Here is a 27,610-nt window from a genome sequence, read left to right on the forward strand (position 1 = left end):
ACTGGGGGAACGCTGCGTCCCAGCCCGATCCCGCGGGGGCGCCGGCTGCGCGGCCCAGTCTAGCCCGGCCCGGCTGGGCTCGGCTCGGCTCCCCCGGCCATGCTGTCGTGGGGGGCGGTGAGCGGCCGGGCGCTGCGCGGAGCGGCCCGGGTGGGTGGGGGGCAGCAGCAGCAGCCGCCGCCGGTCCGCGGCCTGCGCGCCTCTCCGCAGGCGCGGTCCGCCATGCCCTCCTGGGTCATTGACCGGTACGGCCGCAACGACGTGCTGCGCTTCACCAGGGACATGGTGTTCCCCACCATACACTTCCCGAACGAGGTCATCATTAAGGTTCACGCCGCCAGCCTGAACCCCATCGACCTCAGCATGAGAAGTAAGTGCCGGGCCCGAGGGGCCGGGCCCAGGCTGACCTGGTGACAGGGGGTGTGCTTGGAGTGCGGCTTCCACCTGTCCTCCCCACCCCACACCACGGCGTCCGAAACCGTACGGACACTGTCACCGGCCTGTCCCGGGAGGCACCTGTCAGGGCAGTGCCGAGAGGGGCCCCCTCGAAGCACTTGGCACCCCGGGCCCTGTGAGAAACCCACCTCTTTGAAACGGACTTTTTCAACTCCTTAGGGGAAAAAAACTTTACCAGAAGCCTTTCTGAAGACAAGAGTGTGTGTATTGCGGGGGTGAGCTTTTAATCGGAGTGACTAATTGGTGTTCTACTGCGGCGGCTCCCCGGTCAGCTTCCTTTTGTTGGTAGCATAACCGTGGTGGGGTTTATCTCTTGGTCTCCTCCCCCGTTCCCACCATCTGGGTGGTGGTGCTCTCTTCACCAAGAGACTAGCCCTTCCAAGGAGCAGCATTTCCCCCGAGAGGTCCTGGGTTTTCCCATCCCTTTGAGGTGAACAGGGATGAAGGTCAAAGTTGCCTTAAAGTCAAGTTGGCACATGTGACCTAAACTAAAACATTGTTTGTTGTCATGCCCCTTCACCCTGAATTGGCATCTGAATACGTGCTGTAATCTGGCCCAGGAAATCTACATCTTTGACTGACTAAGTCTTTGTATTTGACCCATTTAATCAGATTTTTTCTCAATTTCAAGGTTTGAAATCAAAGACGGAAGTTGCAGTAGTAGAAGACCTTGTATTTCATGTGGAGAAGTGGTCTTGCATATCAAATCAGATTCAGGAGTGCATGCAGAGATAGCTATCAACAGAGCTGTAATTTGTGTTTAGGGTGTCTAATAAATGAATTTTGTTAAATCTTTGTATATAGTTGTGGGTTTGATTATGGGACATTAGGATTCCTGTTGAATGACCCACTTGAACTGCAACTAGTATTTTGAGTCTGTAGAAGTATTTGGAAGAAACTATATTTTCATCCTGCTTTCAAGGTGCCTGCTTCTTTTCAGTATTAAAACTCTAGCATAATAGGGCGTGTAGGCAGACTTGTCTAAACACTTGAAAGGGTATACGTGCCCAAATGCAGACTTTTTTTTAGGCTGAGCGGAGTTACTAGATGGTAATTCTGAGAGGTTGCAGCATTTAGCTATTGCTTACTGAATAGAAGTTCAGGTTACTCATCTGAGGGGATGTGCCTTAATATTTTTTACAATGGGATTCACGTTGCTTTTTACAGTACTTTATTTGAAAAGACAAATAGAAGGCTTGGAGTTCTTTTGGATTTGTAGCTATGTGATGCTGTTGGAAAATGGAGCATTTACAGTGGACTTAAAATTTCTGACAGTGTTCTCACATACTAAATATTTTTATAATGGAGAGCCATTTCATGAACAAATATGCCAGAATGAGATTTGCTCTTTATTTGTGAACTGTAAAAGTATAAAGTATTGCAGATTTTTTGCATGCTTAAATTATAGCAGAAATGAGGCGCATTAGGTACAGACAGTGCTTTCTAATTGGAATTGTCCAGTTAATAAATGAGAACTCAGTATGGTGTGTCATGGTTAATTTCATTTTTTCCAGGTGGTTATGGTGCAACTGCATTAAATATGAAGCGGGATCCCCTGAAACTCAAAAGCATGGAGACTGAATTTCCACTAACACTTGGTCGAGATGTCTCTGGTGTTATTATGGAATGTGGACTGAGTGTGTCTTATTTTAAACCTGGAGATGAGGTGATACTACCAATCTCTTTTTTTTTTCTAAAATGTATAGTTAAAATATACTATGAGATGTTCAGCTTTTATTCAAAAGAAAATTCTTTTTTTTTTTTTTTATGTTGCACTGTGAATGAGGACTATCTGGCACTAAATTCCTAGAATGCTTTCTTCCCTACTGTTTTTTCTCTGAAAAACATGGTCTTTCCCAGACTTGCTTCTGCATGTTTCCTTCTGTTTTTTTAACTTCTGGTCCATTTCAGTGGTAGCAAGAGGGGAATTTATTTATTTATAAGTGCACACCCAAGGTGCTGCTTCATTTTTGACTGAAGATAAAATTCTAACAGGAAGGATTAGTTATTTGTTTTTTTGTTTGTTTTCTTGAGTAACTTAGGATAGGAACTCTGGCATAACCCAAGAACTGCTTTGTGGGTCCCCACATAAATGCTGATATTGTTTGCTTTCACCTTCACCACTTGCTTTCACATTTCACCAGTTTTATTATAGCAAATTCTGATTCTGCTCCCCCTACCTCCATCCCCTCCAATCTACTTTTCCATGTAGGTACAATCATGTGCAAAGTCACAAAAATTGATAGTTGTTTTCTGTTTGGTTTTAGGTGTGGGCAGCAATTCCTCCGTGGAAACAGGGCACTCTGTCAGAGTTTGTGGTAGCTAGTGGAAACGAGGTAAACCTTAAAAAATGTGGCTAACAAACAAAACCCCAAAATTGTAAGGACTGGCATTTTTTTTTTCTTCACTATCTAAGTACCTGTTTATTTCTTGGTGCTTGGATTGATTTGGATTCCAGCTAGTTGTGAAGGTAGTTGAAAATGTCAAATACGCAATCTGCAATTCAGTAAAGCTTGTTTAAATATTTCAGTGTCATGTAGGATCTGCTCTGTGACTTGGATACGATTGTTTTTCTTTCAGGTGTCTTTTAAGCCAAAGCGTCTCAGTCACACGGAAGCTGCCTCCTTACCATACGTAGGTCTCACAGCCTGGTCTGCGGTTAACCAAGTTGGAGGATTGAACCAAAGTAACTGTAGAGGGAAAAGGTAAGTAAATAGTTCTGATGCTAAAACTTAGTGTTTGATTTTTATACTGATTAGCTGCTTCTAAGACATCTCCAACAGTGATACCATGACATTCACTGGCCTGAAGATGTTAGGTTCAATCTACACAACTGCTGAGAGAAGCTTCTTTAGAGGGAGACTCAGATGAGGACCCTAACTGAAGTGTATCTAGTCACTGCTGCTCGCTTCCTCTATATAGTGACTACATAGAGGTAGTCCAATATATATCTAATGTATAGGACTATATAGAGAATTTAGGTTGGTATCTCTAGGAATTTATAGGGACTTCGCCTTTTTCCCTGCTAGGACAGCTATCCAGATGTAATATTCTCTCCTTGAGTTATTTTGGCAACACATAAAAAGCCCTCTTGACCACAGAGGTGTGGTTCACTCAGTTCCTGCATGCGTGGGCCATTTGGAACAGACTGGTTTTCCAGCTTTTTCATAAAAAATGAGCAGGTGACCGGGTCTCATTTGACCTGTAGGCCAGAACTTTGATGAGGTCAGGAACGCAGAAGAGAAGAGGAAAACGTGCAAGATGAGCAGCCAAATCAAATAGAAAAATTGGCTTCGTTTATCAGCCTGTTAATCTGACAATGGCAGATGGAGGACAGAAGAGAAAAAATGCATTGAAAAGATTGGAACAGATACCATTTTTTTCCTGATAATTGAAATTTGCAGTTATTTTGGCCTTTGGATATTTGTGTAAATAGATAGCAAAATGTTCAGAATGGAAAGAAGGGCAAAAGTAAAAGTACTGGAACTGAAAAATAATCATTAAAATTACTGTGCTGCACCAAAAATTTAGGTCATAAAGTAATTATTTGGCAGTAGGATCTAGATGCCTGACCTCCTCGTATCTTGGGTGTTACTGTTGTAGTGCAACACATTGCAAAGGACACTAGATTTATTGAAATTCTTCACCCACATCTTCAGAAGATGAGTGAGTGAGTGGTTGTTCATATGTTACGGTAAATTTCATCATGAAAATATCAAGCAATTGTTTGTTCTAAAGATAAGCAATGTTTTGAGAAAATGAAATTGCAGATTTTAAAGCCATTTCAAAGAGATGTCATTGAAATCAACTTCCAGCTAGTGATAAAATTCTAGATATGTTGCCTTCCTTTTTATTTTTCAGTATTTAGACTTTTTTATTATCTTAACTTTCACATGTAAATAGAATTAACCTAAAGATATGTTGATAGGCTAGCCTTGTTTAAGTATCTTTCCAATCTTCAGATAAGTGTTTAGACTGTTAAAAGTGAAATTCAAACTTCATTTTATCGTGTCTTTACATTTAACATTTACTTTTATGTTCCCAATAAATACTTAATTATTCTGTCAGCAAAAAAAAAAAAAATTAATGTGCTTATAAAATTATAATGTTTCTCATCTAGAAAAAACAGCAGAGAATGGCTTACATGATAGTAGCTTTTTTCCCCTGAAAAATTTCTTGTAGGAAAATACATGAAATGCATTGAAGGGGCTGTGCAAAAGTATATTCCATGAACTTTACATTACTCTCTTAAGACAATAATTTCAAAAGACAAGGATTTACATTAAAGTTTCTTAATTTCTTGAAATAATTTAATGTGTGGTGAGAAATTACGTACATATGTGATTTTATCTTGGTCTTTTTGTCTCCTGTAGGTATATGTAAATAGCTATGTAGAAGGGTGTACATACACACATGAGTGTGTCTTATTTTGAAAGAGCAGCTGTATTCCTTGATGAAAGCTACTTCACTGATACTTTATTGCAGTGTTAAGACATCTTAGAAACAGCGAGATTTTTCTATTGGTGTGTATTGTTTTCTTTGCCTCTTTAAGGTGGAAGGGTGGGCTAACCAGAAATACTCGCTAACAGTCCAACACCTGACTGTATGTTAATCTGACAGGAGTATCTGCTGCATTGTCATACGCTTTTGCAAATTTTGGTTTTACAAGTTACCTGAACTATGCTCAGATTGTTCATGATGTCTCCTGCTTCACTATAACTCCAGTTGTTTCTCCATAACTTTTATCCTGTACCACTGTAATTTATATCAATGTTCTTGCACAAGCTAAAAGTGAATGTTCTTATTATCCAAAATGCTCAGAATGACTCTGTTGTTTTGAAGTTCTCTGTGGATAATAGCTGGAGAGCTTCTCATATGTGCCAGTATCCTGTTTCAGTAGAAAAGGGATATGCTTGTTCAACAATAGCTGTTAAATATCTTGCTTGCTGTATTCACAAAAAGCATGATAAAAAAACACCCTGACAATTTGAGAACTTCTTGAAAACGTTTGCATTAATATTAAGTAGAGGTCTTTTATATAAATACGGAGTCTATTTTATATGTCTAAGTGTGCTGGGGAGAAGTGCTGGATTCTGTTACTGTAAGCTATTAAATGTACAATCCTGGTTTATATTGTTATAATGAAAATTTAATATCCCAAGAAAATAGTTTTTTCAAAGTCTGTGTTATTTCATCATTTTATCTGTTGTGAAGTACAAAGTGAATGTAGGTTGTAGAGCTTCTTGATAGGGTAAATGCTTCTTGATACAGGAATAAATCTCTTAGGGACATTTTTTTGGCTTAATCAAATGGAATTTGATTTTTTTATAGATACATAAATTTGATATATTTATTCAGTAAATATACTATTTTCATTTGGCATGTAGCTGAGTCACTGAAAATTGTTAGTTGTTTATAATCTGGAGAAAATGTTAATCTTTGGTCTGTACACCCACTCCCCACCCCCTGTGTCTTTTGGTGGAGGGAGGACACAGCTGAAACAGGCCCTGGCTCTCTGAAGCTAGTTTCTGACCACACCATAATTCTAAGCAGGGCCCAGGCAGAAGGGCTAAACTCTCAAATCCCATGGTATGCTCGTCTGGAGAGATTTGCTGACTCTCTGATCATCTGAACCGCTGGGGCTTGGTGAATGCTGGCTTGAATTATGTGTTTCTGTCAGGAGGGAGCAAAGCCTGGGGTATGAATGTTTGTTTCGTTCTTTTGAGAGAATTGGTTCTCTTGGATCTCTGTTCAGATAAAATAATTTGTTAGTTTGTTCCCTCGTGCGCATGCTTATGTGTTAATTTACTCCTGAGCTCGCCTTTGTGGTGAAACAGGTAGTTTCTGATATGTTTTCTCCTGGCTGTCGTTTCCCCAGGCAATGCGAACAAAACTGCCTGCTTTGGCACTTTCCACCATCTGTGGTCCTTCAGTACCATCCTAACCTTCTCCACTTTCTTGTGTTGTGCCAAACAAAACATCTTCCTGTCCTCAGTACTGTACAAATGCTAATCTGTTGAGCTGTGGTACATGCATCTCCTGTGCAGACATAGGTTGTCTCTGAAGCGAAGAGCTTTCTTAAAGTCACAATGTATGGAGAGAGTTTTAATAATTAGAAGGTTTGGGAGAAAATAGCCCATGTAACATAGGAACAAACCAAATCTGGAAAGTATTTCTACCTGAAGAATCTCAGGGGCTTTTATTGAAGGGGAAAATAAAAAGAAGTCCTAGCCAAGCAGCTCCCCAAAACTCATAATGTTACCTAAATCCTTGAGCAGAACGTACATTTTAAAACTACAGCATTCTCCCAATTTTGTAGTGGAAGAAATGCCCTTTAAGCAAGAAGTAAAATTGGAAAGGCAGTTTGACAAGGTTTTTTTGAAAGGATTTAATTGTGACTCCTTTGTAAGGATAAAGATGGGCTTAACCCAGTATCTTGAGTATAGCATCCCTGAGCCTTTTCAAGTATAACAAAATCTAAATATGAATGTCGCTTCAGGCATCTGTTGTTAGAAGCATGGTTCTGACGATAAGTACTTTTTGGCAGATTTAAAAGCTGCAGGCATTGTGGTTTCAGATTCTTAATCTGAATTTTGAAGCTTGGATCAGTGACATAGAAGGGAACAGAATCTGATCAGTTACAAAAGAGGAAGCATTTTAAAATGGGTGCTGTGACCAAAGCCAAGTCTCTTAGGTTACTTCAAAGAATTTTTGTAAACTGACACTCCAGGTTGTATAGTACAATTTTGTACTGTAAAAAGCAATTTCTGTCAACATTCAGCACAGTAAGATTTAAAAAAGGAACATTGCCAACTTCTTGAAGATACTGGAATTTTTCTGGCAAACAAGTTCTGAGAAACATGATGTTCCCCAATCCTATGCCAAGACTTCATCTTGGATCTTCCTTTTGTCCTAGAATTAGCCAATGGGTCCAAAGTCCAAGCACTATTTGTAACTTCAGCATCAAGGCTTTCTTACTAATTCACTTTCTGAAGTTTAGTTATTTAATAAAATACCTGGATGAAATTTTTGAACAGTGATTAGGCTGCTAGCAGGAAGGTTTTTACACAAATAAACTTGCATTAATTTTTATGAAATTTAGGGTAGTGTGTTCAGTTAAAATGGACTCTCACTTGCTAATAATTTGGTAATATACTCTTTCATTTTCTTGCTGGTGTGTCAGTTTCCACAACCTGGCATTTACAGGGTCTTGGTGAGGTGTACTGAACTAAAAAAATTCTACTGCTTTTTTTCTAAAGAAAAAGGCAGATATCTTAATTTAATAGAACTTAAACTCGTTTATGGTGATGCTACTTTGTTGCATTTTTTGTCTTTCTTTTAGATAAATATTATGCAATATGGGGAAATTATGTTCCATGTATTCTGAAATTCCTGGTGTCCCTAAATAATGTGATACTAAACTACTTTTAGATAACACTAATTTGTGTAAAATGTTGCTGAATTGGATTTTTTTCTTTAGGAGATATGACAGTGGAGTCTGGGAGACAGAAAGACTCTTAACTGATTATGTCCCAAACTAAGCAATTATGTTTGGGAAAGTGAGGACAGGGACAGGGGTTTTGAGTGATTAATGTTACTGCCTGACAGCTCCACTGCCTGGATTTAGTGGAAAGTACATACAAGGAAGTCTCTTTGGCCGTGCTGAGATAATGCTCTTGGCACAGGAAACATGATCAGCAATATTAAGTCACGTTATTGGTTATCTGAAGAGTTAACCACTAACTAACATTGAATGACAAATACAGTCTTTTGCTTAAAATAATTTGGTGTCAGAGATGTATAAGAATCATTAGAATATATAGTTACTATAGAGTTTATTTAAAAAACTTTAAAATATATTTTAATTTTCTCTTACAGAGTATTAATATTAGGAGCTTCAGGAGGAGTTGGTACATTTGCTGTACAGGTAATATAAACTCATGTGTCCAGGATGCATATTCAAACTATTTCATATTAAAAAAAAAAATTAATGGAAGGGAATTGAGAGAAGGAATAGTGAAATAGCAAGCTACTGATCAATCTGATTGATATTTCCAAAAGTGAAATATTTTCAGATTTGTTGCTTTTCATTTGTTATGTTTTATTAGTTTAAAGTAGGAAGCGAGGACTTTGAAAGAAAGGAGTTGTGAGTGTAGGTAGTGAAAGATCCTATTTCACAGTTTGGGTGCAGGAAATCTCTTAATTGGTGTAACTTGAAATATGTAGCCTGTTTTGATTATCTTTCAGTCATAAATAGAAAAAGAACTTGGCGTATCAGTAGAAAAACTGATTGAGAATGTATCATCTACCATAACTGTTGTAGGTGGTCAAGCGATATGAGAAGCACCAGGCTTTTATGTGCACTGTATGCAAACCGCAGTGGTTTAGATTAACTTTCTCTTGCTGTCTTTGCCCTGCTTCCCTTTTCACAGAATAGTAGGGTTTGGAAGGGACCTCTGGACATCATCTGGTCCAACCCCCCTGCCAAAGCAGGTTCACCTAGAGCAAGTTGGACAGGAATGCATCCAGGCAGGTTTTGAGTATCTCCAGAGAAGGAGACTCCACAGTCTCTCTGGGCAGCCTGTTCCAGTGCTCTGTCACCCTCAAAGTAAAGAGTTTTTTTCTCATGTTGAGACAGAATTTCCTGTGTTCCAGTTTGTGCCCATTGCCTCTTGCCATTGCCTCTTGTCCTGTTGCTTGGCACCACTGAAAAGAATCTGGCACCGTCCTTTTGACACCCACACTTTAGATATTTATAACCATTGATGAGATGCCCTCTCAGTCTTCTCTTCTCCAGGCTAAACAGACCCAGGTCTCTCAGCCTTTCCTCATCAGAGAGGTGCTCCAGTCCCTTGACCATCTTCATAGCCATCTGCTGGACTCTCTACAGTAGTTCCTTGTCTTTCTTGAACTGGGGAGCCCAGAACCGGACACAGTACTCCAGATGAGGCCTCACCAGGGCAGAGTAGAAAGGGAGGATAACCTCCCTTGACATGCTGGCCACCCTTTTTTTAATGCATTGTAGGATACCATTGGCCTCCTTGGCCACAAGGGCACATTGCTGGCTCGTGGTCATCTTGTTGTCTACCAGGACTCCCAGGTCCCTCTCTGCAAAGCTGCTTTCCAGCCCATCAGCCCCTAACCTGTACTGATGCATGGAGTTATTCCTCCCCAGATGCAGTACCCTACACTTGCCCTTGTTGAACTTCATTAGGTTTCTCTCTGCCCAATTCTCCAGCCTGTCCAGGTCACGCTGAATGGCAGCACAGCCTTCGGGCATATCAGCCATTCCTCCTAGTTTTGTGTCATCAGCAGACTTGCTGAGAGTGCAGTCTGTCCCCTCATCCAGGTCATTGATGAATATGTTGAACAAGACTGGACCCAGTACTGACCCCTAGGGAATGGTGCTAGTTACGGGCCTCCAACTAGACTCTACACCACCAATCACAGCCCTCTGAGCTCTGCTGTTCAGCCAGTTCTCAATCCATCTCACTGTCTGCTCATCTAACCCATACTTCCTAAGCTTACCTATGAGGATGTTATTGGAGAGAGTATCAAAAGCCTTGCTGAAGTTGAGGTAGACAACATCCACTGCTCTACCCTCATCTACCCAGCCAGTCATGCCATCATAGAAGGCTATCAGATCCGTCAAGCATGATTTCTGCTTCGTGAATCCATGTTGACCACTCCCGATAACCTTCTCTTCCTCTACATGCTTAGAGATGACATCCAGGATGAGCTGTTCCATCATCTTTCCAGGGATGGAGGTGAAGCTGACTGGCCTGTAGTTTCCTGGGTCCTCCTTGCCCTTTTTTAATACTGGTGTGACACTAGCTTTCCTCCAGTCCTCAGGCACCTCTCCTGTTCTCCATGACCTTTCAAAGATGATGGAGAGCAGCTTCGCAGTAATGTCTGCCAGCTTCCTCAACACTCATGGGTGCATCCCATCAGGGCCCATGGATCTGTGGGTGTCAAGTTTGCCTAAATTATCTCTAACCTGATCCTCCTCGACCAAGGGAAAGTCTTCCTTTCTCCACGCTCTCTCTCTTTACCTCCAGGGTCTGGGATTCCTGAGGGCCGGCCTTAGCAGTAAAGACTGTGGCAAAGGCGGCATTCAGTAAGTCCGCTTTCTCTGCATCCTCCATCACCAGGGAACCCACCTCATTCAGCAGCAGGCCCACATTTTCCCTAGTCATCCTTTTGCTACTGATGTACTTGAAGAAGTCCTTCTTATTGTCTTTGACATTCCTTGCCAGGATTAATTCCAAGTGGGCCTTAGCCTTCCTTGTTGCATCCCTGCATACTCTGACAACGTTCTTATATTCCTTTTTCCACATTCTGTAAACTTCCTTCTTTCATTTGAGTTTTTCCAGAAGCTTCTTGCTCACCCATGCAGGTCTCCTGCCTCCTTTGCTTGATTTCTTACTCATAGGGATGCACTGATCTTGAGCTTGGAGGAAGTGGTGCTTGAATATTAACCAGTTGGCTTGCACCCCCCTTCCTTCTAGAGCCTTAACCCATGGGATTCCTCCAAGTAGGTCTTTGAAGAGGCCAAAGTCAGCTCTCCTGAAGTCCAGGGCTGTAATCCTACTTTTTACCCTGCTTCTTCCATGCGGGATCCTGAACTCCACCATCTCATGGTCACTGCAGCCAAGGCTACCCCCAACTTTCACATCCCCAACCAGTCCTTCTTTGTCAGCATAAGGTCCAGCAGCGTACCTCTCCTTGTTGCTTTCTCCACCACCTGTGTCAAAAAGTTATCACCAATGCTCTGCAGAAACCTTCTGGACTGTGCATGTCATCCATGACAGCATTCCAGTTATGTGGGCTATCCCACCGTGTCTGTAATTGCAATGAGCTCATGGCCCTGTGATCACATACAGATCTCTAGTTCTTCCTGCTTATTCCCCATGCTGTGTGCGTTGGTGTATAGGCATTTCAGAGAGGTAATCGAGCATGCAGGTTTCCCTGGAGGGGTGTAATAGGTTCCACCACAGCCATACTCACTCTTGAGGTGGTTGGCCTTCTGGATGTCAGTTTTTTGCTGCTCTGGTTAGCCTGGCTTATTCCCCAGTTGGATGCGATGACGTGAGCATTATCATCTTGGACCACAGTCCCCAAATCCTTCAGTTTAAAGCCCGCCTCACCGAGTTGGCAGCCTGCTGCCAAAGGTTCCCTTGCCTCTTCTAAACAGGTGGATTCCATCCCTCTCTAACAGGTTATATTCGTCAAAGAATGTTGCATTTGTCTGTCTTCATTCCAGTAGCTCTAAACTTTGGAGAGTCAACATGCTCTTCTATTGATCCATTAATTGTGGAATCTCCTCTTTTCATGCTCTTACTTAATTTGGGGATTTTGATTCTAATCGATGTAATCTCATGCTGAAACATCTTTTTCTTGAGAATAGGAAAAAAAATGTAGAAGTTGGGTGATTGCATTATTGCATTCCATGTTACTAGACCATAAACATAGTGGTTTTAAAGACGGTTACAGGAGAATTTTTAGTGGTATGCTATTTGCTTGATCCATGATAAAGCAGGTGGCTAAATTAGATCAGTATGAAAGGCTGACCAGCTATTGACTAGTTGCGATTTCAACCTGATTAATCATGAGTAAGCTACATTAATTAATCCAGAATAAAAGTAAAAAAGATTACTGTGAATGAAAAATGAGATTACAAAAGAGATAAATAACCAGCAAAAATCCTGTACTTTGCTGTAGCTTTTGGAGTAGAAGATAACCTGACATCCTCCCTGTGGTAAATCAGAGATTACTTCCTTCTTTTTCTCATTATTAATATTTAAGCTATTTACAGTGAGATAGATATAAGACATACTTAATAAGCAGGTAGGAATATAAAATATTTTAATTTTAAATATTTAAAAATATTTAATTGTTGATCTGGTGACAGTTTTGTAGATTGGTAACTTGGACAATACTTCTTGGTATATATTTAGCTGGCAGATTCAGATGGCAAACTGAGTATTTTATTTGAAGCCTTATTTATCCTGAGACCTGATATCTGTAAGTGGCACTAAAAGACAACCCTCCTTCCTGCACATCAACTCCCCCCTCTGCAAAACCTCCTTAAATATTGATAAATTCTAACCATTGTCTGTGGGACTGTGGCAAGTTATCCTGTGTTGGAACCCAGTCTGCCCACTCCCTACTAAAGGTGCTCATTTGTTATATAAATATAATGAGACTTTGACTTTTTAAATTGTTCTTAATGTTTCGCTAAATTTTAAACTTTGGACTTTTTTTTTTATACTTATTTTTAGCTACTGAAGGCCTGGGGTGCTCACGTGACAGCAGTTTGTTCTCATGATGCCAGCACGCTTATGAAAAAGCTTGGAGCAGATGATGTGATTGATTACAAATCTGGAAATCTGGAAGAACAACTTAAAACATTACCGTTGTACGTGTTTGTGTTGCTTAATACTGAGATGAAGGAGTTGGCGGTCAGACCTTCTGCCTTTTGATTGTTTGACTCCAGTCTATCAGAACTCCCTCTTTTTTTGTTTTGTTTTTTTTTTTTTTTCTCCATTTCTAAAGCGTTACTTTGTAAAGCAAATTCATCCCAGCCCTTTTTGAATGTAATTTGCCAAGCACAGATTTCATTGTAAGGTGCAGCCAGTTAATTGGGCTTGTTGGAGGCAAGCTCACTTTCACATGCTTCTCTTCAATGACTGTGATTTGAACAGTTTTGTCAGCTTCCATCCAAGGTTCTTGGAGCATTTACAAAGCATGAATAAATTAAAATAAGTCTCAGAAATCCTGTGTGAGGTTAGTAAATAGTAAAATTTATCTTCTAGAGGGAAGAACTATGTCAGGAAGCAGTTAAGTGACTTGCCAGAAGGTCTTTAGCCACTGTGCAGCTCAACTGGGAGTAAATTCCTCATCTGTCATGTTGGGTATTGCTGCCTCTGGTGAACAGTCACACTTGCCTTGTCACAGCAGTTATGTTTAAACTAGCTTGGGGGTTCTCTCTAGAACTGGAGTCTTTTTTGGTTTTGTAATTTTTCCATCTGTTTAAACTTAGTCTGCTGTGACTTGTATTTGAATATGGTATTTACACTGCTCTCTTCAGCTAGATTGAGCTAACTTTCTGGGAGAGGAAATAGAAGCTGTTCAATCTGTGAAAGAATCTTACTGATAACTGTGCTAAGAAGGCATGTGCCCTTTAACTATGGTGTGATTGTCAGCAGTCCTGAGGTCAACTGTGAGGGTGCTGGCGCTGTCTGTATGGCAGGATGCGCAGCAACCAACTTGGCAGTTTGCAAGCAGTGCTAAACTTGCCTTTGTGCAGTTCAACACCTTAAATGCTAAACACCCATTCTAGCAAGTGACCCTTTCTAGGAGCTATGAACAGCACTGTCTTAGGGTGCAGTTTTATGATATAGCTAAGCTGATCAGTCAGGTACACTGAGGGGAATGGTCTTACTTCCCTCATCTTTTCAGTGGTACTGACTCTTCAGACCCTATAGTGAGCTAGTTTTTCCTGGAGCATTAGTTCTCATGATTTTAATTTCTCTTGTTGGCAGCTAACTGTTAGGTTGACTGAACTATAACATGAAATCACATCCTTGGAAGACAGGCAGGAAAACTGTCTTTCCAGAGATAAGAACTCTTCTATTTAATTTTCATAAAGTATTTTCCTTCTTATTTGTAGGTTATTTAGATTAGATGTGTGTGTATATACATTTCTATTTCAGTCTGGAGATTGCTGGAAATTTACAGATGAAAATGAGCTGTGCATCTAATAGAATAGGTGCACAGCTCCCTGTTGCCCTATTCAGCCTTTAGAAGCTCACCTGCTGGGCTAATGAGAAGGAATGCTGAAACTGTGGCTTGTTGCCAGAAGCTGCGTATATCCATGCCATGGGGGGAATGTTTTGGACCCTTTGCATTGTTAGGTTCTACGTCAAATAGATAGATGCGAAGAAAAGAGCTGTCAGTAGAGGTAAAATGCCCCCAAAACAAATAAGGAGGTCAAAAAAAGACTTAGAAGTGAAGTTGAGAATTGGGTCACAGAAAAGGTGTGAGGAGATAAGAGTGAGTAGAGTAGCTTGTTTACATAATTTTGGACACTGGAACTGACTTTCATGTGAGTACAGCATGTACAGGAGATGTTCCTAGTCAGGGCATGAGTCCAGACTAGTTTTTACATGTACATACCATATTGGTCAATGCTAGGACTAGACCTCAAGACTGTTCCAGTAGTCTCAGTGGGAGGGCTGGAAAGATAAGAGTTCTAGAAGGCTTTAAGCAAGCAGAGAGTGTAGTTGTGTATCTAAGAGTCTGCTTTTTGGAGTTGAAGTGCAGTTTAAGTTATCTAAATAACCTGTGTCTGCTGTGCAGTGAAAGGCAATAGCCTGTAAATTTAACTCTCTTTGTACAGTAAAGCTGGGATTTAGCTGGTCTTGGGTCTTTCTTACTGCTGTCTTGCAGTCAGGTTAATTTATTGCATTGCAGTGACACATAAAAATGTAAATGATAGCCAATTTCTATTATGAATTACCTTAATTATAATGAACTTATTTTTCCCATATTGTAATTTTAAACCTGTTCTTTACATGTCTGCAGATTTGATTTCATCTTAGATAACGTTGGTGGATCCACTGAGAAGTGGGCTCTAGATCTCCTGAAGAAATGGTCAGGAGCAACGTATGTTACCTTAGTGACACCTTTCCTGATCAATATGGACAAACTTGGAGTGGCTGATGGCATGTTACAAACAGGAGTCACTGTTGGTTCCAAAACTGTAAAGGTATTTGACAAAATCCTATATACTTTAATATTATGTGGTACTGTAGTGGCTTCCTTTGTGGCTTGGATGCTAGTCATGTGGCTCATCTAGAGGCATCTGTTGTCTTTTCCTCATATGTCATTAAGTATACTTCAGATGCATTTTTATTCTTTCCTTCTTTCTTGCACTGAAAAAAAAGTGTGTTGGGGTGGTGCTGATTGGTGTCTGTGGTAGTTTGAGGTGCTTTGAAGTTTTGCTGCTTTATTGTGCTTTTCGTTGTGGCCTTTTCCATATGGCCTCCCCAATGAGTCCTGCTGACAGCTAGTGTTTCATAGTAAACAGAGCAAATCCTTGCCTCATTGAAGTGAGGGTAATTTTGCTACTTGCTTTAGGCTGATCAGGCTTTCTCTCGAAACATTGTTCCATGACTGATTCTCTTCATCCTGTTCCAGCACCAGAGAGTAATAAAAGTGGTTGAGGGTGGCTAAAAAGTCTTTCATTTCTTTCATGTTCATGTGTCTGGATGGTGATACTGATTTTTCTAGTTTTCATAAGAAGATCTTAAAATGTTCTGCCAGTGGCCAGATCAGTGAGGCTTTTGAGAACTTTTCGCTTTCTTCTCTGAACATGTGTACTTGCTCTCCAAATGAATGCTTTTCAAGCAGTTGCTATGGTATTCGTGTGATGGCATGGTTGAATGAGATTCTAAGTCCTGCACCAGTACTTTCAAAGGAAAGCTGAAAAACAAAATTAAAAGGCTGGGAAGAAAAGAATATAATATTATTTCTCAGTATGCATGTTTCCATGATGAGGAGCATTATATGCCATGTATTAAAAATCGTCTCTTTGGCAGATGATGGCTCTTATTCCTATAATGACTGACTCAGAGGAGGTGATCTTGACTTGTGCATGTGAGATCTTCCCAAAATGCTTTTCATATGAGCTGCCATCTGTCATGGGAGGGTGATGACTTTGGCAAACTCGATGGTGGAAAATTTAATCACTGACACTGAGGTGGAAGGTTCTAAATGTCACATTGTGGGGTTTATTTTGCCCCCGTTGTGAATGTGTGTAATCGTATAGCACCGTTTCTCTCTTATGTAATAAATGCTGTTTCTAGCTGCAGAGACAAGGTGGTTGTTTTTGTGAACTAGCAGACTTGGGCAATTGGACACAAAATTCACCCTGATCCTATTGTGGTAATACAGCATCTCTGTCTGTACATTTAATCCACATGCTTAGGTGACATCTTTTTCAGACACTAGAATATAATTTCCATGTCTTTTCCTGAAGTTACTTCTCTAGTGCTTCTTTCATTAATTTGAGTTCCAATTGCAGTTTCCTGTCATGATTTTTTAATATATTTGTGATCTTTCTTGCAGCATCTCTTTAAAGGAGTCCATTATCGGTGGGCATTTTTTATGCCAAGTGGCCCAAGTCTGGATGAAATAGCAGAACTGGTTGATTCTGGAAAGGTATGTCAGTAATGGTTATTTGGGTATTTGTGCTGAAAGAGGTGCTGCTTTGACTCAAAAATGGTGTAGTTAACAATTAGAGAATAAAATGTTACGAGAGTCACAGTGAGGAAAACTAGTTAAGAATTGACTTGCTCCAGTTTCTAACTTCTGCCTTTTGCATGGAATTTAGGAGTTTGTAATCCTTAAGACTGTTCTGTCTTCTCCCTCTCCACCCTGCCTGTTTTTAAAAACACAAAGCTTACTAAGTTATGAGGAAAGAATGTCCAGTGGTTGTTTATTTTTGCCAGTGGGAATCATTAAGCATGAACTCTGGTGTTGAAAATGACATGTTTTAAGAAGCCTCATTTGGTTCATTGTGTCAAAATGAACATGACTGTATCTGCATATGCAATATCGCCTAGACAGAAGTCCTTCCCATAATGTGCACAGAACTAGAATAGTCAGGTTATTGCAGGTCAGAGACGATCTGCATTGGCAGAGTGGTGACAAGAATCTTCTGTTTCATTATTTCAGTGCTTCAGAGTATAATGTTTGTGCTAATTCAGCACAGTGGCTTGAAATATTGTGAGTGTTCATAAGCTTTTGGCAATCTCTTAGTGGACTTGGGGGAAAGGCATGAAGTGGCAGATAGATTATTGCTTTTCTGATCTTTTCAGGTTTATGAGCTTATTATAAAACGTGTGCAAGAGTCAGCAGTTGATTGCCTGTTTATTGGACTGTGTGGTGCTGTAGGTCCTGGCAGTGTCCTCTTTTGGATAATTTCATGTTGCCAAAATTCCCAGAGTTGGGAATATGGACAACTGCTGTTAATCTTTCTATGTGGTACCTGAGCAGAAGAGGAAGTAGAGTCTGCCCTGACTGCTGGTAATTCCAGTATGTGAACTGTCAGGCCATCTTGTGCTCAAAATTTGTGCATATTAGTAAAATTTAGATCTCTCAAAATTCAAGTGTTGATCTCCTTTTTCGCTATGCATTATGTTCCAGAATTTAGAGAAGAGTAAATAAATCGCTTTCGTACTTAAGGCCTGAGTGCTTCTATTTGCTACCTCAGTGCTGCTGATCAGAATAAAAATTTTCCTGAATTCAGCCACTTCTATTCCCCTGTTGTGTCCAGTGTGCTGCTGACACAGCCAGTGCAAAGTCTGTGTTTCCTAAAAAGTTACCTACTCGTAAACAGAGGCTGCAGCAGCAAATAAGCTGTGGTGACGTGTGTTACTGGTTACAGCTTTGCACCACTCTGCTTTGCATTATGCCCAGTGCTGTAGGCATTATCCCATGGTCTAGAAAGAAACCCTAAATAATGCTCCTCATCTTGTGATTGCATCCAATCACACTACTGAATTATAATTGACTAAGAAACAGAAATGCCCTTGTCTTCGTTCTTACCATTTGTCCTGATTCTTAGCCACTCACAACAACTTGTTTTGTGTTCTTCTCCTACCTTGTATGCAAAACAAATGCAGAATATGCCCATGAAAACCTCTTGGGAAACACCTGTTTATGCAATAGAGATAGGGTGTTCTCTGCCTAATAATCCGGACAGGTGAATTGTAATGCCATTTAAAATGTACGTCATACATATATGAATGTCCTGATGTACTTTTTGTTGTAAGATGATCATGAGGACAAAGATGTTTGGTGCCTTATTCTCTGTGCAAAAACAGGTCATAATGTCAGACTGTTTATCTGCATAGTCATTATTCTAGCAGCATTTTACTCTATTTTGTAAAATGTTGTAAACACCCGTGCTATCATCAGTATTTTATAAGACCCAGATGTGTTCCGTTTAGACAGATGTTAATAAGACTATGACCTTTATTGTCTAGGCACAAGAGTTCTCTTAAATGGACAGATCATCCATTCGGAAGAGCAGGTGTTTGGAAAGAAGGCAGGAGAGAATTACTGGAGGAAGTGTATTGTAATTTCCCATAACTAAGAGAAAAGAAATGTTTGTATTTGAATAGGTGAGAATAAGTGAGAATTTAAAAAAAAAAAAAAAAAACAAACCAAACAACAAACCACAAAGCAATTAACAGTGTAGCAAGAAGACTTGGGGAAGCCAGCAAAGTGAGCTCATGTGGTTGAACTTCTCAGTTTTGAGTGATGCAGATTTAGTTATTTTGAAATTTCAGTGAATCATCTTTTCTGTTACAGACATCTTAATTTTGAGATTGTATGAAATGTGAATAGAAGAGCAATTGGAGAGCCTTTTTTCAGGAAACTCTAAGTCATGGGGGGGATTTAAATGAAGGAAATTAAAAAGAGCTGATGGTTTAAAGAGATGTTACAGTAAGTGAGGCTTTGAAGAGCATACCCCTGAAGCAGTTACAGATCATATTGATTTGACAGGTTTTTTTTTCTTTCAGTCCTTTTGCACCAATACAGATTTTTAGTTCTGATGAGTTCATCATCTTCCTTTGTGAAAGCAAAAGGATTCTCAATCCTTCAGTGGATGAAGAATAAGCAAAAAGGGCATTTTGTTTAAAGATACTTGGTTTTCACACGGATGATCTTTGCAGCAAGGAATAGAGATTTGTGAAATGTCAGCTATGAGGAAGAATTCTTTTAACAGCCTTTTTTAATGGGGAGAAGGAGAGGATTTGATGAGCTGGTAGTGCAAGGAAGGATAATAATTTTCCTTTTGTAATTTACCTGCATATCAGCTCAGTTCTGAGGATTTTAAAACCATTTTCAGTTTATGAACTGTTTTCTTTGCCTTGTAGCTGGATGTCTTGCAAAGAGGCTATTGTGAGACTGTGGGTCTGGGAGGCTGGTGCAACAGCAGGGGGCGTGGAGAAAGTCAAGTATTTCCTTGTCAAATTTTAGAGATACTGGCTAATTTCTAAACTGCTGGGAAGTCGCTGTTGTGTGTTGAACTCCACCAGTTAATTACAAACCAGTAAGGACTGGCTTAATATGGGCTCTACCAAATAAGTTGATAAAGCACGTGTCAGAAGCTGGGGATCTCTTTCCATGGCAGAATGTTCCTGGTGAATTACAAGGTTCTCATCTAAAAACAACTGAAATCAACATAGCGTTTAGTTCAGGACACAGATCTGCTGGCATACTGTTTGCTGAAGCATCGTCACTGGTCTCTGCTGCCAGCACTGTCACCGAAAGGCTTGTTAAGAAAGTAGTTTGATATATGTGTGGTCAATGTTGTGGACTTAAGATTAACTGTCTTGGGTTTTGCTACTTACTTAACTTTTTCCTCCTTTCTAAGGATGTGCCATTTTGTCCTTGGTGAAAATATACCATTCTCTTTTAACTACTTAAGTTTGTAGAAAGCCTGTAACTTATAATTGAGCACTTACATTGCCTTTTAAAAAGCCTGATGGAGGAAGGCAGGCTCAGGAGACTCCTTAGTGTCGTAAGGGGGAGCACTAGGTATGTTGTATGTTCCTGCTGGGCCATGATAGGATGTGGGTTAACACGCAGCCCTGCAGAAATTCAAAGTTTTCACTTTAATTCAGTGCCATTTAAATGCAGCGCAGGTATGTGTGCAGTATTTCTGGTGGCTTAATGGTCTTTCCTTCAGAGCAGAGTTGGATCAGATGGGCTGATGGGTGAAAGTTGATTTTGCAGAAGGAAAGATGAAGAACAAGTAGAGTCTCCCATCATGAAATGAATAGAATCATAGAATGGTTTAGGTTGGAAGGGACCTTGAAGATCATCAAGTTCCAACCCCCCTGCCATAGGCAGGGACACCTTCCATCAGACCAGGTTGCCCAAAGCCCCATCCAGCCTGGCCTTGAACACCTCCAGGAACAGGGCATCCACAACTTCCCTGGGTAACCTGTTCCAGTGCCTTACCACCCTCAAAGTGAAAAACTTCTTTCTAATATCTAATCTAAACCTGTCCTCTTCCAGTTGGAAGCCATTCCCCTTCATCCTATCACTACACGCTCTAGTAAAAAGTCCCTCCCCAGCTCTCCTGTAGGTCCTCTTTAGGTGCTGGAAGGCCGCTATAAGGTGTCCCCGGAGCCTTCTTTTCTCCAGGCTGAACAATAGATCATTCTCTGCGTTGTTTGCTTTCTTGATAAATGTTACAGCACAGGCACACGTAAGAAAAATGATTGCTTGCCTATATTAATGTAATTCATATGTAGTGTTGACAATACATTTTGCTGAAGACACTAGATTGCTTTGGACTTAGCACCTGCTGTTGTGGTTTGGAGGACAGGATGCTGACTGTTCTTTGGCCCTGCTGCTGTCTTCCTGTGCAATGCTGTACAAATCACATAACCTTTTGCTACCATAATTTCTCTGTCTACTAATGAGGGCCGATGCCCTTTATCCACCTCTGGTGATTTGCTCTGAGATACCCTGTTAAAATGTGGGATGCAATTGTTTTCTATTGCTAGTCTTTGCTATTCAGGAAGCAAATAACACAAATGGATATGGTCATCCACTTTGGCATTACCTGGGTTTTGAGTTGTTTGGATGGCAATGATTTAAGATGGCTTACATTCTTCCTGCTAGCAGAGGTTATCACAGCTTCTTGAGTCTGTATCCTAACCAACCCGTCTGTATTGATTTGCTTCCGGTTCATCTTGTTACACTTCTGCAAGTAACTTTTTCCCTGGCCTTTGTTGCACAACTGTTACAGATTTCTCCCATCTGTATGAATATCAAACAGCTCAACAGTCCTTGAACATTCACCAAATCTGGCATCTCTAGATGTGGCCTTCTCTGTAGTAATTCCAGTCTTTGTCTCTATGGCTGTGCTAAGGTATCTTAAGGTATCCAAGGTGACTCGCCTTTGGGTGGTGCCTGCTTTACTCTCCCTATCTGAAAAAAAACCACTAGAGTAGCAATTCTATACTTAAAGGTCTAAATTCTCTCTTTAGTCACTCCACACTCTTTCTGACAACCATCTTTCTCCATGCTAAATTGCAAAGCTTGCACATTTTTTTTTTCTGTCTTTTTTTTTTTTTTAAATTTTGTGTTTCCTTGTTGCAGTGCTTTTGCTTGCCAGGTTGGTTGGCTAGAGCCCAGAGATGTTGATCAAGGAGAGGTTGCCAAAAGCTCTGTTCAGTCCTTACTCTTCCAAAAGGAATCTCTGTCTGCATTTTGCCATGGCCACCAAAAAAACACTGTGATTTTTATTAAAACACTTCTGCTCCTCTTCCTCCAGCCCACGGTAGCTTACTTATGCTCTTTATGAAAGTGCTGTGTGATTACATCAGAAAATGTCTGTGAAGAAGACTAATGGAAATTTTGCATACTGTGGAGAGATAGGGTTTGAATATGTAAGTTCACATAAACCACGATGAGGTCTGGAAAAATTTTGTCATGTACCAGGTATTTAATCAAATGTTTTTCCTCAGCCTGATGTAATTGCATATTCTGTAGAAAGTCAGTCCTAGTGTTCGGTGTTCTACTTTCTCCTTGTGTAGGAGGGAATTATGTCTAGCACAGTGGTGAAATGTGGGGTCAACAAGACAGCTCTTGTCTGTTGTGAGTTTAATTTGCTGAGACCTGGGGACATGCAGGTCATGCAGGACTATTCTTCTAATATATATATATATAAAATATATAATATACTTTCATATATAAATATATATACTTACATATATATGTAACTGTACAAAGGTTTGTTCTGTCTTAATTATATGGTAACATTGCCCCAGATTGATTTAATTACCAGCACAAATAGCGTGACTGCTAGGGGATTCCAGAGGAGAGAGCTGCTCTTTCCTTTAGTTAATAAGTTTTTCAGCATGGTTCAGTAGGTAACTAAACCCAGGATCTTCCTCACTTCTACTGATTCAAGCGTGGGCTAGCCTGGCACACACTACAATTCTGGGCTTGTTCCAGTTTCTTACTGCTCTTCATTGTGTTCTGTAGAAGCTGTTTTGCCACGGCTAATTAATGAACTAGAGATTTTTAAGCCTCTTCTGCACTCCGAACCATACCCTGATAGCCTGCTTAACAGGGGTTTATCTTCTAGCATTTTAATAATTGTAGATGGTACTCGTGACTTACTGTGGGCTGCTGTTGGAGGCTTGATGGAAAGAATGTACCTTGGCTTGAAAACCAAACAAAACCTGGTAATACAGTTGTTTCTAAGATGGATGTGGGAGTAGACCCCAGGACACATGCCTTCCATTCCTGTGCCTTAACCACTGCACCACTGTCTTCTTATGGGTGTTTGAGACTGGATCGGTGGATCATTTTTACTTCTGTTAGGCATTTGGGACAGAAATATTAAGTACCTGATGTCCTTTAATGTGCTCTTGGGTGAAACTGCGTATTCTCTGAAATACAAGTTAATCAAAACCATAGTACTGTATAGTTGCAAAGCTACCCATGCAACATGAGACCAGAGCCAGCTGTTCCAGAAGATAAGAACTTTAATCTTTGTCTTCAGTGAGGGTTGACTCTAGAACCTAATGATGGCAAGCAATATGAAGCTCAGCATACATTGTTGCACACCTTTTTAAGGGGAAGGACGGATGAGGGAAGGGGTGGGATTGAGACCCGAAGGACATGAAACTTGAGTACAGAAGAGAAGGAGATGCTCAGCTAAAGGGAAGAAATGACAGAAACAGCAGTGTCCCAAAACAGCATGTCTTCTGTGAGATGACAATAAAGTCCTGAAGAGGTAACTAAACATTTAGTTACAGGACAGGGACCGTTCTTTGTGATGATTTATATTCAAGCTTCTTGTTGTCGCTGGGAGGCAGCAGCTGGGAGGGAGGCACTCTGCAAAGCAAGGCTGCCCTGCAGTTTTGATACGGCCATCCTTTACAAACCTGGGGGAGAGCCAATGCACTGTCATTGCCCTTGGAACGAGGGGACTTTTTTCTTTTCCCGCTGTGAGCTAGGCTTGCTCTGAGGGCTGCTGAGGTCCGGTTGCTCTCTCTCCTGAGAATTTCAAGGCTCTAGCTCTCCCTCCAGCGGCTTGAAGCAGCTCCACACTCACGGAAGCGACTTGTTGCCAATACCAGGATCAAAGCTGTCTTCATTCCCTTCATGTTTTCTCACTTGTCCCCTCCTGATAAATTCAGACTGTGTCCTTGCTACCACAGAAATGGGGACCCCCAAGGGTTGGCTTGAATTTGCCATTAAGGGGGAGTGTGTCCTGCTGACCAGTCAACTCCTGCCAGTGCCTGTTCCCTGCCTGCTGCATTGCCTGTGGTACCGCTTCTGTGCTCTGTGTAGGATAGCCTTAATCAGCATCAGCATTTGCTCTCTTTATTTTTCCAAACACATGAGTTCGTTTCAAGAGACCTGAGATATAGTATGTCCTGCATAGGAGAGAATGAAGAGGAAGAAAATACCTTTCAGGCCCAGTCTGTTTTCAGATAAACATTTCAATGCGTGTGTGTGTAATCCTTTCTCTCCCAGACTTTAGTTTAATCCCTTTTCCCTGAACAAATAGGTGTCCTCTGGCAAGGAATGATGTGTGGCTGTAAATAGGCAGTGTTTTTATTATCCAGTTAATCTCCATTTATTATCACACATTCAACAAACAGCAGACGCTCCCCTACTTGTTTGTCTGTTCACAGGAAGAAATTTTATCTTAGTCAGTGGATTATGGTAAAGGCTGAGTGAATCACTGTGCTGCAACACGGTCAGCCCTTTCAGGGTTATTCAAACAATGGGACTGACCAGCCAGCCAGATAAAATGTTTAATGCTCTAGATTGGCAGGATCATCAATTTAGTATTCATGTCTCTCTATAGCACTGCCTAAAGCCAGCGTTTAAATGGAGCTAGAGGTTACATCAATGTAGCAGATGGGCTTTGAGTGTGTGGTGGCTGCCATACACACAGTGTTTTGAACTGGGAGGCTGAATTCAGGGTTCCCCTGAATCCCTGTGTCACCACTTTTCAAATGCGATGCTTTAAACTTTACCTAATAGGCCGAGGACATAACGTACCTTGTTCTGTCAGGGTTATAAGCTGCAGCCTACAATAAATGACTGCAGGTAGCAGACCATTAAAGTGGCTTTTTCATTTTTTCATTTTTTCTCAATTGCTGCACGTGTCTGAAATATCAGCTTCTGCCTTTCCCCAGAATCCTTTGTGCTTCACATCCCTTGTGCTGCCGCACTGCTTTCTTCCCCGAATACATTTCCCCTCTTCCCAGCCTCTTGCTCTGCTTGGGTTGTCTGTGTCCATGCTCCAGCAGGCTGAGTTTCTGTATTCTTTTCTTTTTTTTTTTCCTTAACTGAAGCACAGCTTTGTATATAACCGCCATTAACAGTAAGTACTTGTACAAGTGCTGCACTTGTGCTTGGCTCAACAAGGTTACCGCATTGTTTTTTCCCAAGCTTCTACTATGAAAGCAAGGGTTTGTCTTCCTCAAAACAATCACTACTGATCAGCAGCACGTTCCTCCTGCTGATAGTCACAGCAGCTGCAGTTTGCTCGGGTGCTCAGTTTACCCAAAACCATTATCTCATCCAGTGTTTTTGCTGCCCTGAGTCCATGCCCCTGACTTTGCTGATGCCCGAGATGACATTTCCATTCTGTGCTGGATGCTGACCAAACATGATTTTGTCTTGAACTCCCATCATTCATGCCCCACATTTCTTCCCCAGTTGAGCAGCAGCAGGTGTTAACCCAGTATCTTTCTGGCTCCTCTGCTGGGTGTTACTCTTTGTTGTGCTAGAGGGTTTTTTACAGGGATTGTCCTGGCAGAACAAGGGGAAGAAGTTGCCCAGCCTTGTACCCCGCAGCAGGGCAAGTTTGAGGCAAGGTTAAATACATTTATTTGCACAGTTGCTGTCATAGTGATTTGGCTGTTAATTCTGACTGTTTCTTTGGAAGGGGGTTCACTCATTCCTACTTTTCCGCCGTGTAAAAAGTTTCACACTACTGCTAAGCTTGCCTTGACAAAATAAAAAGGCAAATCTAGTAACAAGATTAGGAGATATTGCAAGGTAATACGTTATTGATGTCTTGGACTACTGTTACCATATAAGCAAAGCCGGTAGTTATTTTAGTGCAAAGAATGGGCTTCAAGGTAAGGCACTGTGTATGAATAAAGAAAAAAGTGAGTTGAGAAAAGGAGCTACATGAGCACAGACAACTACCAGACTGCATTTGTTGTGTAGCTGGGGAGGGTGCTGGGTGGCCGGTGCTGCTGCTTGCAAAGTGTGTGCATAGGAAAACCTTTCCGTGGTAGTGCTGCACTTGCATCTTCTAAGCAGCATGTCCCAATACGTACCCCCTTGCCTTCTGGTAAAAGCGAGCAAGCCTTTTGAAAGACGGCACTGTTCTAATGCTGGCAAATTGTTTGTCTCCTTACGGCTGTTGTATTTGTTTTCTGTTTAGTGAGATGTATGTCCTACCAGGAGAGGGCACTTACCAGTTTTGGAGTATTCAACAAGATAAAGTGCACGGTAGTAGCTGTGAGGAAAAAGCGTGAAGATGTTTTTTCGCTGACACAAGTAACAAGGATCTTTTTCTAAGCACCGTAAATAGGGTGTTCAGATCTTTGTTACTTCAGATCTTCATCGCTGCAAGCGCTAGCTGCAGACTCATCTACTGTTAATGCTTTCCTCTGGTAAGAGGATTAGCATCAGTTCATCAATGCAAGAACATGCATTGGGCTGGTGTTAGGGGATCCAAGGCAAGAGACCAACCTCAGGGTAGGTAGGACCTTTGGGAGGGGGTGTGGGAGATACTTTTGTACCCAGATCTTATTTTCGCTTTTGGAAGGCTGACACAGAACTTGATAGAAAAAAATCTCTTCCCGTGGACAGGCAGTAACAAGTATTTTTCAGAAGCAGCTGGGATTTCTGCTGCCTCTGTTGGTACACTATGATGTCTAAGAAAATGCTCATAGGGGTTTTGGGCTCCTTAGTTAATAATGGGGACAGTGAATAGGGTAGTTTCATGTTCATTATTAGAAAATAGTCTGAAACAATCCAGAAGGCTACTCTACAAAATTAATGCCAAAATAGCACTTGATGCAAGCTGGCCTTAATGATGTATGCCTATTGGAATACACAGTGGCTGAGTTTTGAAGTGTATCTAAATGATTCAGCAACAAATGTTTGTGGATTATTTTTTTTTTTTTACTTCATTTGTGGCCAAGTCTTTTAAGGGTACTGAGGCACGTACTGATGCAGACAGGCACTAGCTTCATAGATATCTTTAGAACAACTGTCCTTTTGAAAATTCTTGGGTTTAACAAGAAAACCAGTAGAGAAATAAGAGAAAAAAATGTTCTTCCTTTTCCTGAGTGTATCATTGTAGACAACAAACAACTGCAGCCCAATGTCATCTTTAAAAGGGACTTAGAAGTTAGAGCCTTGCATGGTGACTTTATTGTGAAGAGTCTCAGGTGGGGGCTCCAAACTGTGCTAGCAGAGATGTTTCAAAACTTGGGCAAAGAGCAGTAGAAAGCATTCTGCTGCATGCAGAGGGTTTCCTGAAAAAGGTTAAAAACTAGGGACTATATAATTTGGCAACTTCTGCCTTAAATACTATAAAGAAACCTCCCCTCTTTCTTCGTACAGTTTTTATGTGTGAAGGTGATATGTTATTTTATTGCTAATATAGGGTCACTTTTTCTTTATTCTGTAGATTCAACCAGTTATCGATCAAGTCTTCTCTTTTTCTGAAGTTCCAAAGGCCTTTCTGAAATTGGAAGGAGGACATGCACGTGGAAAAACAGTGATTGATGTAATTAGTAAAAAATAAAGTATTTCTAATTACTATTCTGCCCTCAGTCAGTCCTTTACTGGTAAAATACATTTGAACATGAACTGGTACATAGCAACCGTTTCTTCTTTAAAAGCTCACACAGGATGCATAATTAAAAAAAAAAAAAAGTCTTGTTTTAGAAAAGCCTCTTTTATTCCTTCATACTCTGCCTGTTAATACGCAGACAAGAAATACTAATGTCCCTTACGTATTTCTACATGAGAACCATGTTAAAAATGGAGCTGTGACTTTTGCAGAATACCC

The 27,610-nt window shown here is 40.8% G+C and overlaps 1 protein-coding gene across 1 annotated transcript; it reads left to right on the forward strand.

Annotated features, from left to right (window-relative positions):
- The first annotated feature begins 7 nt into the window (after positions 1 to 7).
- On the forward strand, positions 8 to 27,359 carry RTN4IP1 (reticulon 4 interacting protein 1). Its single transcript, XM_082481182.1, has 9 exons — positions 8 to 370; positions 1,971 to 2,122; positions 2,724 to 2,792; positions 3,037 to 3,161; positions 8,335 to 8,383; positions 12,738 to 12,874; positions 15,043 to 15,226; positions 16,588 to 16,680; positions 27,227 to 27,359. The coding sequence occupies exons 1-9, from the start codon at positions 100 to 102 to the stop codon at positions 27,341 to 27,343; spliced, it is 1,197 nt and encodes a 398-aa protein (XP_082337308.1). The 5' UTR covers positions 8 to 99; the 3' UTR covers positions 27,344 to 27,359.
- The last annotated feature ends 251 nt before the right edge of the window (positions 27,360 to 27,610 follow it).

The sequence above is a fragment of the Vanellus vanellus genome (genome assembly GCF_965231255.1).
Source record: "Vanellus vanellus genome assembly, chromosome: 3".
Lineage (NCBI taxonomy): Eukaryota > Metazoa > Chordata > Aves > Charadriiformes > Charadriidae > Vanellus > Vanellus vanellus.